The sequence below is a fragment of the Petromyzon marinus genome, chromosome 61 (assembly GCF_048934315.1).
Source record: "Petromyzon marinus isolate PM22_M1 ecotype Great Lakes invasive population chromosome 61, UKy_Petmar_22M1.pri1.0, whole genome shotgun sequence".
NCBI classification, from domain to species: domain Eukaryota; kingdom Metazoa; phylum Chordata; class Hyperoartia; order Petromyzontiformes; family Petromyzontidae; genus Petromyzon; species Petromyzon marinus.
In genome coordinates this window covers 5,455,567-5,468,627 of record NC_133727.1, presented here as the reverse complement: position 1 = coordinate 5,468,627, position 13,061 = coordinate 5,455,567, and the positions used below count along the sequence as shown (strand labels likewise).

Genomic DNA, 13,061 nt, shown 5'->3' with positions numbered 1-13,061 from the left:
AGACACACACACACACAGACACACACACAGACACACACACAGACACACACCACTCGCGCGCGCCCTGACATATGCACACTTAACATGCAAGGGCGCTTCGCACACAAATGAGATTTAAAAAAAAAAACTGAAGCCCCTTTTTTTTCCCATCAATGAACGCCAGCGCTAAAGTGGCCGAACCCGTTGAGGATGTTCATTTTATTTAGCTTCGTGTTTGATTTTCTGTCTCCCGGAAGGGCTTTGCGCGAAAACGCTCACCCACAAACACACAAATCTAGAATTGTACGCTCACCCACAAACACACAAATCTAGAATTGTACGTGTACTTGTGCCGCGGCTCACGCTGACGAAGGCCGGCGACCCGAGTTCGACTCGCGGCCAACGCCGGTGACGATCATTCGGAACCGGTCCCTGGGCCTCCCCTGGGTCGACTCGGCCTCAAACTCGCACCCGGCGCGGTGCCACCCCGCCCCCTCGTGCCGGCCTACGTGGGCGTCCGCCGCTCGCTAGCAGCGCTCGCCCCGACGGCCCGTTGAAAGGTCTTCTTGTAACGTGGCGACGCTTGGCCCTCCCCGCAGGCAGAGCGCGAGGCAGCCGCTGTGGGGTGCTGGAGAGGAGGAGCGGCCCGGCTGGGGTGGGGCCCAGTTGGACAGAGGCCACAGGAGCGGCAAGGTGACCTCCTCCGTGTGTGAGCGCGTGTGTGAGTGTGAGCGTGTGTGAGAGTGTGTGAGCGTGTGTGTGAGTGTGAGTGTGTGTGAGTGTGAGCGTGTGTGTGAGAGTGTGTGAGCGCGTGTGTGAGAGTGAGCGTGTGAGTGTGAGTGTGTGAGAGTGTGTGAGCGCGTGTGTGAGAGTGAGCGTGTGAGTGTGTGAGAGTGTGTGAGCGCGTGTGTGAGCGTGTGTGTGAGCGCGTGCGTGAGCGTGTGTGAGCGTGTGTGAGTGTGAGCGTGTGTGAGCGTGTGTGTGAGTGTGAGCGTGTGTGTGTGTGAGTGTTAGCGTGTGTGAGCGCGTGTGTGAGCGTGTGTGTGAGCGCGTGTGTGTGCGCGTGTGTGCGCGTGTGTGCGCGCGTGTGTGCGATCGTGTGTGCGAGCGTGTGTGAGCGCGTGTGTGAGCGCGCGTGTGAGCGTGTGTGAGCGTGTGTGTGAGCGTGTGTGTGAGCGCGTGTGAGAGCGTGTGTGTGAGTGCGCGTGTGAGCGCGTGTGTGAGCGCGTGTGTGAGCGCGTGTGTGAGCGCGTGGGAGCGCGTGTGTGAGCGTGTGTGTGAGCGTGTGTGTGAGCGTGTGTGTGAGTGCGTGTGTGAGCGTGTGTGAGCGTGTGTGAGCGTGTGTGTGAGTGCGTGTGTGAGCGTGTGTGAGCGCGTGTGTGAGTGCGTGTGTGAGCGTGTGTGAGCGTGTGTGAGCGTGTGTGTGAGTGCGTGTGTGAGCGTGTGTGAGCGCGTGTGTGAGCGCGTGTGTGAGCGCGTGTGTGAGCGTGTGTGAGCGTGTATATGAGCGTGTGTGAGCGCGTGTGTGAGCGCGTGTGTGAGCGTGTATATGAGCGTGTGTGAGCGTGTGTGAGCGTGTGTGAGCGCGTGTGTGAGCGCGTGTGTGAGCGCGTGTGTGAGCGCGTGTGTGAGCGCGTGTGTGAGCGTGTGTGAGCGTGTATATGAGCCTGTGTGAGCGTGTGTGTGAGCGCGTGTGTGAGCGCGTGTGTGAGCGTGTATATGAGCGTGTGTGAGCGTGTGTGTGAGCGCGTGTGTGAGCGCGTGTGTGAGCGCGTGTGTGAGCGCGTGTGTGAGCGCGTGTGTGAGCGTGTGTGAGCGTGTATATGAGCGTGTATATGAGCGTGTGTGCGAGCGTGTGTGAGCGTGTGTGTGAGCGCGTGTGTGAGCGTGTGTGAGCGTGTATATGAGCGTGTATATGAGCGTGTGTGAGCGTGTGTGTGAGCGTGTGTGTGGCCGGGTAGCGTTGGGAGCGGTGATGCAGCGACGCGTGCGGTGATACCCGTGGCCTCGCATGACCCCCCCCGCGTGACCCTGAATGACCCCCCGTGACCCCGAGTGACCCCGCGTGACCCCACATGACACCCCCCCCGTGTGACCTCGCGTGCGCGCGTGGCCAACCACGCTAATCGGAGGCCGCGTGACCCCCCGCGTGACCCCCGCGTGACCCCCGCGTGACCCCAGGGACCCTCCGTGGGGCCGAGCGACGACTTCCCCGCCCTCTGGCACAACGGAGCGGTGGGGCGCGGCGGCAGCGCCGCCGCCGTCGCCCGCCCCCCCCCGGCAACCCCGGGGCCCCCCCCCCCCGCGGTGGAACCGGGGCCCGCCAGGGCCAGGCGCACAGGCCCCATCAAGCCCCCGGGTCCTCGTCCACAGGGGCAGCACTTCCACACCGGTGAGGGCCGCGGGTGGCGAGCGTGGCGCTTGGGCGGTCCCGGGCCTACCCCAGGTCGACAAGGCCTCAGATTAGTGCCCATTGTGGTGGTGTGTGAACATCGCACGCTGCGGGGGAGACAAAGGCGGCCGGGCGTGGTGCCGGCCTCCGTAGGTTCTGCTTAGCGAACAGCGCTTGCCCCGACAGTCCGTGGAGGCTGCTGCGGGGGATCTTTGTCTTTTTTTTGCACGAGGAGTGGTGGCGCAACGATTAGCACATTCCCATACGAATCCAACCACCTGAGCCGGGCCACCCAGCCACGGCTGACATCAGCGGCGAGCGATTCCCTGGACCCGGTCCCGGACCTCTCCTCGGTTGAATCGGCCTGGGCACCATCGATTTGGGCGTGAAAACCGTCGCCCGGTTAAAACCGGTAACCAAAATATGATTTTAGCGGCTTCCGTTCCCCGGTTTAAAACACACGAAAAAAGAAAGTGCATTTCGGCCGTGTTTTAAGTTACGGTTCACCAACTGTGACAAAACTAAATTAAAAAAAGCAACGTTTATTCACGGTTAACGTTTATTTATTTTATTTTTTCCCCCCGGTTCGGTCCAGCTGCCCGCTTCGAACGTCACAGCCCAACGTTCCGTGCCGCGTTTGACCCCAGGCCCCGCGTTTGACCCCAGGCCCGCGTTTGACCCCAGGCCCCGTGTTTGACCCCAGGCCCGCGTTTGACCCCAGGCCCGCGTTTGACCCCAGGCCCGCGTTTGACCCCAGGCCCGCGTTTGACCCCAGGCCCCGCGTTTGACCCCAGGCCCGCGTTTGACCCCAGGCCCGCGTTTGACCCCAGGCCCGCGTTTGACCCCAGGCCCGCGTTTGACCCCAGGCCCGCGTTTGACCCCGCGGTGACGTCTCGGATGCCCGGGACGGGATGAACCGCGGGACCCGTGGGCGCGGGGCGGGGGAGGCGTGCGGCGGCTCGTGGTATAGCTTTGGCAAACGGCGGCCTGGCCGGGTCACGTACCCTAGCAAGCCCAAACAACTCGTGGGACTTGGAGCAGAGATGTGACAGGGAGGGCACCGGGAAAAGAAGACGGACTGCTGTGACACAGGAGGACGTGGACGCCAAGTGGGCTCATCGTAGCGATGGTGTTTCGCTATTTTTACCGCTCCGGGTGAAAGTCGCCCTCGGGGCTCGATGGCCGGGCGCTCGGAAGCAGCCCGCCGCCCTGTGGCAAGGAGCGGGGGCAGAGGAGCTACTGCTCGCCACGGCGGGCAGGGCCACGGTAAAATACCGTGAGACGTTGGCTCGCGAGCGTAATTCGTTCCGGAAACGCGTTTGTAATCCAAAGCACTCGTTACGTCAGTTGTGGGCACGTGACTCTCGGCAGTACAAAGCGTGTACCGTACGTACACACTGCTCGTATTGCTGAGACCCTCGCTCGTTTACCGAGTTGATATTTATTTTAAATGTTTTGCTCGCGATCCGAGGTTTTACTGTATATCGAGACGAAGTTTCGCTGGGTCAGCTTAGCGCAAATGCGACCGTCTCGTTAGACCCGACTCCCCCCGACCCGACACGGGCAATTAGTAGTGTGCGTCGCGTCGTGAACAAAGCGCGTCAATTAGAAACGCGCGTGCGTGCGTGTATGTATGTATGTTGAATTTTTGCACGGTGCGTGGCCGACCGGGCTAATCGGAGGTGCTGTGCATCACGGGGTGAATGGGAGTGCGTGTGTGAGTGTTTGGGGAAGTGGGCGAGTGAGTGAGTGAGTGGGTGGGTTAGGGAGTGTGTTGTTGTGACCTGCAGTGTGATGAGTGGGTGAGTGAGTGGGTGGGTTTGGGAGTGTGTTGTTGTGACCTGCAGTGTGATGAGTGGGTGAGTGTGTGGGTGAGAGGGTGAGTGGGTGAGTGCGAGGTTGCGAGAGTGGGTGAGTGTGTCTGTGTGTGCGTGCGTGTCTGCGGTAGTGTAGCGGTTAGCGCGCTGCGCTATGAACCCGGCGACCCGGGTCCGATTCCCGCTCACGGCCAACACCAGTGATGATTATCTGAACCGGTCCCGGGCCTCCCCTAGGTCGACTCAGCCTCAAATGAGTACCTGGTGCGGTGTGTAGTAAACATCGCCACTGGGGAGCCAAAGGCGGTCGGGCGTGGTGCTGACCACCCACCCCCTCGTGTGCCCTTCCGGCCTTCATAGGGTGCTCGCTAACAGCACTTGCCCCTACAGTCTGTTACAGGCTACACGGGGGATCTTTGTTTTGTAACGAGTAGGCGACCTCGCTGGGCGAGCATCGCGTGGACACGGTCGGGAAGGACAACAAACTAAACCCTCGGTCATCATCGCCATTCACATCGTAGCTCGGCCACTATGTGAATGGGGGGAGGGGAGAGGGGGCGCGGCCTTACACCTTGCCAAATAAAAACACAAATTATTTTATTTCGTAGCTTTCGTTTCACCTCCCTTCCCGAGAGCTGGCGTGCGCCGGCGACATGGGCCTGCGTCCGTTCACCACCCCCCCCCCCCCCCACCATCACCCACCCACCAACCCCCCTCCCCACTCACCCCCGCCACCCTCCCGTGCCTTTGTAAAGGTGGAGAGGGGTCCCGGTAGCGCCACGCTTCCCAGCGCGCCCTTTAATTGCCGACTTTGCTCCGCGTGACTCCTCGACTTTAATAAGCGCCGGACCCCCCTCCCCCCCCTTGCCCCCCACCACCCCTTGCCCCTCCCCTCCCCCCTCCTCCTTCCCCCCCCCGCCCCCCCCCCCCGTCCTCCGCCCCCCTGCTTGTCCCTCGTCAATGACACCGTGGCCGACTTTGAAGGGAGAGAAATTCAAGACGGGGGTGGGGGGGGGGGGGGTTGGTGGGGGGGGAGGGGGGCGGGGGAGGTCCCCCCCACCTTGATATTTCAATATTGAGATATAAATACATTAATGCGTTAATAATTCCGAGCGCAAGGATGTAGCTCAAGTCACTTGGGCGCTGCGCTCGAAATTGTAAGGGCCGCCAGGGTTCAAATCACGTCCTAGGTTGACTCGTAACTCGCGGTCGTCAGCAGCCTCATCATCAGCCTCATCATCAGCACCACAGCGTCATCATCAGCACCATCAGCGTCATCATCAGCATATTCATCAGCGTCATCATCAGCACCATCAGCGTCATCATCAGCATCATCATCAGTCTCATCATCAGCACCATCAGCGCAATCATCAGCACCATCAGCGTCATCATCAGCACCATCAGGGTCATCATCAGCACCACAGCGTCATCATCAGCATCATCATCAGCCTCATCATCAGCACCATCAGCGTCATCAGCACCACAGCGTCATCATCAGCATCATCCTCAGTTTCATCATCAGAACCATCAGTGTCATCATCAGCGTGATCATCAGCATCATCATCAGCACCATCAGCGTCATCATCAGCACCACAGCGTCATCATCAGCACCACAGCGTCATCATCAGCATATTCATCAGCGTCATCATCAGCACCATCAGCGTCATCATCAGCACCATCATCAGCATCATCAGCACCATCAGCACCATCAGCGTCATCATCAGCATCATCAGTACCATCAGCGTAATCATCAGCATCAGCAGCACCATCAGCGTCATCATCAGCATCATCATCAGTGTCATCATCAGCACCATCAGCGTCATCATCAGCACCATCAGCGTCATCATAAGCACCATCATCAGCACCATCAGCGCCGTCATCAGCACCATTAGCGTCGTCATCAGCACCATCAGCGTCATCATCAGCACCATCAGCGTCATCATCAGCACCATCAGCGTCGTCATCAGCATCATCACCAGCATCGTCATCAGCACCATCAGCGTCATCATCAGCACCATCAGCGTCATCATCAGCACCATCAGCGTCATCATCAGCACCATCAGCGTCATCAGCATCATCATCAGCACCATCATCAGCATCATCAGCACCATCAGCACCATCAGCGTCATCATCAGCATCATCAGTACCATCAGCGTAATCATCAGCATCAGCAGCACCATCAGCGTCATCATCAGCACCAATCAGCGTCATCATCAGCACCATCAGCGTCATCATCAGCACCATCAGCGTCATCAGCATCATCATCAGCACCATCATCAGCATCATCAGCACCATCAGCACCATCAGCGTCATCATCAGCATCATCAGTACCATCAGCGTAATCATCAGCATCAGCAGCACCATCAGCGTCATCATCAGCACCAATCAGCGTCATCATAAGCACCATCAGCGTCGTCATCAGCACCATCAGCGTCATCATCAGCACCATCAGCGTCATCATCAGCACCATCAGCGTCGTCATCAGCACCATCAGTGTTGTCATCAGCACCATCAGCGTCATCACCAGCACCATCAGCGTCGTCATCAGCATCATCATCAGCACCATCAGCGTCATCATCAGCACCATCAGCGTCATCATCAGCACCATCAGCGTCATCATCAGCACCATCAGCGTCGTCATCAGCACCATCAGCGTCGTCATCAGCACCATCAGCGTCATCATCAGCACCATCAGCGTCATCATCAACACCATCAGCGTCGTCATCAGCATCATCAGCACCATCAGCGTCGTCATCAGCCCCATCATCGTCATCATCAGCACCATCAGCGTCGTCATCAGCACCATCAGCGTCGTCATCAGCACCATCAGCGTCGTCATCAGCCCCATCATCGTCATCATCAGCCCCATCATCGTCATCATCAGCACCATCAGCGTCGTCATCAGCACCATCAGCACCATCGGCACCACCACCACCACCGTTCTTCATCGTCACCGACCGCCAGCAGCGAATCGCCACCGTTATCCCACCGTGCGTTTGCTCGCCCACCGGCTACATCGGAGGCAACGAAACGGTGCGCAGCGGGCGTTTGTTTACGATAATGGTTCACGGCGAAGAGATGCGCGCGCATTAGAGCGACGTGGGGACTCTCTGTACCACCTCGCCGAGTGCTTCTCCCGCGCTCTCCGCTCTAAATGCCGCACGTCGCTGTAAACGCGAGAGCGTCAAGAGGCTGAAACAAATGGACGGTGCTTATCGTGAGTGGCGGGTGAGCGTGAGAGAGAACGGCAGGCAGGCAGGCAGGCAGGCATGCAGGCAGGCAGGCAGGCAGGCAGGCAGGCAGGCAGGCAGGCATGCATGCAGGCAGGCAGGCAGGCAGGCAGGCAGGCAGGCAGGCAGGCAGGCAGGCAGGCAGGCAGGCAGGCAGGCAGGCAGGCAGGCAGGCAGGCAGGCAGGCAGGCAGGCAGGCAGGCAGGCAGGCGCTCACCACGAGGCCTCGGTCAGTGGCACCAGCGTCTGTCGGTGCGAAAGCCACCTCCTCATCATCCTCATCATCCTCCTCATCAGCCTCCTCATCATCCTCCTCATCATCCTCCTCATCAGCCTCCTTTTCATCATCCTCCTCATCATCCTCCTCCTCATCATCCTCCTCCTCATCATCCTCCTCATCATCCTCCTTATCCTCCTCATCATCCTCCTCCTCATCATCTTCCTCCTCATCATCCTCCAGGTCCACCCCCTTCTCTCTCCCCTCTGTCCACCTCACCGCGTGTTCCTCACCCCCTCACCGTGTGGAAACAAAAGAGCTTCACGGCTCATCGGATCCCTCCAGTGTCAACAAAGTTTCTGATTTTATTCACGTTGGCTGCTCCCGTGGCGAGTGTCCATCCTCCCCCCCCGCCACCCCCTCTCCCTCTCCCCTCTGCGTGCGTATGTTTTCCATACGTATGTGTTTGTTGTACACGCGTGCTTGTAGCACGTGTGATTGTTGCACGGTACGTGCGTTGAACTTCTTTCGCACCGTACGTAGCCACCCGCGCTGATCGGAGGTGCGCGGGCAAGGTGCAGGAAACTAAAAACACGAAAAGAGCACTTCTGAAGGGGCGAGTTTTGTCAACCTGGATGATGATTTAAGCGCGGGCAGCTTCTCAGCGGCTTCCCAATATCGGGAAGGGGAAGAGCGCTCCAGACGGCCGCAGAAGCAGCGCATCTGAATAGCGCGCGGCGACGATGATGCGGTGACCACCGCCGTTGTTGGACGGCCGAGCCGAAAGCAGCTGCTGCTGCGGCGAAGACGACCAGAGTTCACGCGATGATGGTTTATAAAGACGTTGATTCATGAAGTTGACCAGAGTTCACGTGCTGATGGTTTATAAAGACGTTGATTCATGAAGATGATCAGAGTTCACATGATGATGGTTTATAAAGACGTTGATTCATGAAGTTGACCAGAGTTCACGTGCTGATGGTTTATAAAGACGTTGATTCATGAAGTTGACCAGAGTTCACGTGCTGATGGTTTATAAAGACGTTGATTCATGAAGATGACCAGAGTTCACATGATGATGGTTTATAAAGACGTTGATTCATGAAGTTGACCAGAGTTCACGTGCTGATGGTTTATAAAGACGTTGATTCATGAAGATGACCAGAGTTCACATGATGATGGTTTATAAAGACGTTGATTCATGAAGTTGACCAGAGTTCACGTGGTGATGGTTTATAAAGACGGTGATTCATGAAGTTGACCAGAGTTCACATGATGATGGTTTATAAAGACGTTGATTCATGAAGATGACCAGAGTTCACGCGATGATGGTTTATAAAGACGATGATTCATGAAGATGACCAGAGTTCACGTGCTGATGGTTTATAAAGACGTTGATTCATGAAGATGATCAGAGTTCACGTGGTGATGGTTTATAAAGACGATGATTCATGAAGATGATCAGAGTTCACGCGATGATGGTTTATAAAGACGATGATTCATGAAGATGACCAGAGTTCACACGGTGATGGTTTATAAAGACGATGATTCATGAAGATGAGCAGAGTTCACACGGTGATGGTTTATAAAGACGATGATTCATGAAGATGACCAGAGTGCACGCGGTGATGGTTTATAAAGACGATGATTCATGAAGATGACCAGAGTTCACACGGTGATGGTTTATAAAGACGATGATTCATGAAGTTGACCAGAGTTCACGTGATGATGGTTTATAAAGACGGCGATTCATGAAGATGACCAGAGTTCACACGGTGATGGTTTATAAAGACGATGATTCATGAAGATGACCAGAGTTCACATGGTGATGGTTTATAAAGACGATGATTCATGAAGATGACCAGAGTTCACACGGTGATGGTTTATAAAGACGATGATTCATGAAGTTGACCAGAGTTCACGTGATGATGGTTTATAAAGACGGCGATTCATGAAGATGACCAGAGTTCACGTGGTGATGGTTTATAAAGACGATGATTCATGAAGTTGACCAGAGTTCACGTGATGATGGTTTATAAAGACGGCGATTCATGAAGATGACCAGAGTGCACGCGGTGATGGTTTATAAAGACGATGATTCATGAAGATGACCAGAGTTCACACGGTGATGGTTTATAAAGACGATGATTCATGAAGTTGACCAGAGTTCACGTGATGATGGTTTATAAAGACGGCGATTCATGAAGATGACCAGAGTTCACACGGTGATGGTTTATAAAGACGATGATTCATGAAGATGACCAAAGTTCACATGGTGATGGTTTATAAAGACGATGATTCATGAAGATGACCAGAGTTCACACGGTGATGGTTTATAAAGACGATGATTCATGAAGTTGACCAGAGTTCACGTGATGATGGTTTATAAAGACGGCGATTCATGAAGATGACCAGAGTTCACACGGTGATGGTTTATAAAGACGATGATTCATGAAGATGACCAGAGTTCACATGGTGATGGTTTATAAAGATGATGATTCATGAAGATGACCAGAGTTCACACGGTGATGGTTTATAAAGACGATGATTCATGAAGATGACCAGAGTTCACGTGATGATGGTTTATAAAGACGATGATTCATGAAGATGACCAGAGTGCACGTGATGGTGGTTTATAAAGACGGCGATTCATGAAGATGATCAGAGTTCACGTGCTGATGGTGTATAAAGACGGCGATTCATGAAGATGATCAGAGTTCACGTGGTGATGGTTTATAAAGACGATGATTCATGAAGTTGACCAGAGTTCACATGATGATGGTTTATAAAGATGATGATTCATGAAGATGACCAGAGTTCACGTGCTGATGGTTTATAAAGACGATGATTCATGAAGATAACCGGAGTTCATGCGATGATGGTTTATAAAGACGATGATTCATGAAGATGACCAGAGTTCACGCGATGATGGTTTATAAAGACGATGATTCATGAAGATGATCAGAGTTCACGTGGTGATGGTTTATAAAGACGTTGATTCATGAAGATGACCAGAGTTCACACGGTGATGGTTTATAAAGACGATGATTCATGAAGATGACCAGAGTTCACGTGATGATGGTTTATAAAGACGATGATTCATGAAGATGACCAGAGTTCACGTGCTGATGGTTTATAAAGACGATGATTCATGAAGATGACCAGAGTTCACGTGCTGATGGTTTATAAAGACGATGATTCATGAAGATGAGCAGAGTTCACGTGCTGATGGTTTATAAAGACGATGATTCATGAAGATGACCAGAGTACACGTGATGATGGTTTATAAAGACGGCGATTCATGAAGATGTCCAGAGTTCACGTGGTGATGGTTTATAAAGACGGCGATTCATGAAGATGATCAGAGTTCACGTGGTGATGGTTTATAAAGACGATGATTCATGAAGATGATCAGAGTTCACGTGCTAATGGTTTATAAAGACGATGATTCATGAAGATGATCAGAGTTCACGTGCTGATGGTTTATAAAGACGATGATTCATGAAGATGATCAGAGTTCACGTGCTAATGGTTTATAAAGACGATGATTCATGAAGATGATCAGAGTTCACGTGCTGATGGTTTATAAAGACGATGATTCATGAAGATGATCAGAGTTCACGTGCTGATGGTTTATAAAGACGATGATTCATGAAGATGACCAGAGTTCACGTGCTGATGGTTTATAAAGACGTTGATTCATGAAGATGACCAGAGTTCACACGGTGATGGTTTATAAAGACGATGATTCATGAAGATGAGCAGAGTTCACGTGATGATGGTTTATAAAGACGATGATTCATGAAGATGACCAGAGTTCATGTGATGATGGTTTATAAAGACGATGATTCATGAAGATGATCAGAGTTCACGTGATGATGGTTTATAAAGACGATGATTCATGAAGATGGCCAGAGTTCACGTGCTGATGGTTTATAAAGACGATGATTCATGAAGATGACCAGAGTTCACGTGCTGATGGTTTATAAAGACGATGATTCATGAAGATGAGCAGAGTTCACGTGATGATGGTTTATAAAGACGATGATTCATGAAGATGACCAGAGTTCACGTGCTGATGGTTTATAAAGACGATGATTCATGAAGATGAGCAGAGTTCACGTGCTGATGGTTTATAAAGACGATGATTCATGAAGATGTCCAGAGTTCACATGATGATGGTTTATAAAGACGATGATTCATGAAGATGACCAGAGTTCACGTGCTGATGGTTTATAAAGACGATGATTCATGAAGATGTCCAGAGTTCACACGGTGATGGTTTATAAAGACGATGATTCATGAAGATGACCAGAGTTCACGCGATGATGGTTTATAAAGACGATGATTCATGAAGATGACCAGAGTTCACGTGCTGATGGTTTATAAAGACGATGATTCATGAAGTTGACCAGAGTTCACATGATGATGGTTTATAAAGACGATGATTCATGAAGATGACCAGAGTTCACGTGGTGATGGTTTATAAAGACGATGATTCATGAAGATGAGCAGAGTTCACGTGCTGATGGTTTATAAAGACGATGATTCGTGAAGATGTCCAGAGTTCACGTGCTGATGGTTTATAAAGACGTTGATTCATGAAGATGACCAGAGTTCACACGGTGATGGTTTATAAAGACGTTGATTCATGAAGATGACCAGAGTTCACGCGATGATGGTTTATAAAGACGATGATTCATGAAGATGACCAGAGTTCACGTGATGACGGTTTATAAAGACGATGATTCATGAAGATGACCAGAGTTCACGTGCTGATGGTTTATAAAGACGATGATTCATGAAGATGACCAGAGTTCACACGGTGATGGTTTATAAAGACGATGATTCATGAAGATGACCAGAGTTCACGTGCTGATGGTTTATAAAGACGATGATTCATGAAGATGTCCAGAGTTCACGCGATGATGGTTTATAAAGACGATGATTCATGAAGATGACCAGAGTTCACGTGCTGATGGTTTATAAAGACGATGATTCATGAAGATAACCAGAGTTCACGTGCTGATGGTTTATAAAGACGTTGATTCATGAAGATGACCAGAGTTCACGTGCTGATGGTTTATAAAGACGATGATTCATGAAGATGACCAGAGTGCACGTGATGATGGTTTATAAAGACGATGATTCATGAAGATGTCCAGAGTTCACGCGATGATGGTTTATAAAGACGATGATTCATGAAGATGACCAGAGTTCACGCGATGATGGTTTATAAAGACGATGATTCATGAAGATGATCAGAGTTCACGTGCTGATGGTTTATAAAGACGATGATTCATGAAGTTGACCAGAGTTCACACGGTGATGGTTTCTAAAGACGATGATTCATGAAGATGACCAGAGTTCACGCGATGATGGTTTATAAAGACGATGATTCATGAAGTTGACCAGAGTTCACGTGC

The 13,061-nt window shown here is 52.3% G+C and overlaps 1 protein-coding gene across 1 annotated transcript in view; it reads left to right on the top strand.

The window, feature by feature from the left end:
- The window catches only part of TDRD3 (tudor domain containing 3), a 319,274-nt gene that overhangs the window by 244,522 nt on the left and 61,691 nt on the right, over positions 1 to 13,061 (top strand). Inside the window, exons 14-15 of the mRNA XM_076053389.1 lie at positions 579 to 672; positions 2,161 to 2,371. Of these exons, the coding sequence (XP_075909504.1) occupies positions 579 to 672; positions 2,161 to 2,371 (305 nt within the window). The remainder of the gene's footprint in view (positions 1 to 578; positions 673 to 2,160; positions 2,372 to 13,061) is intronic.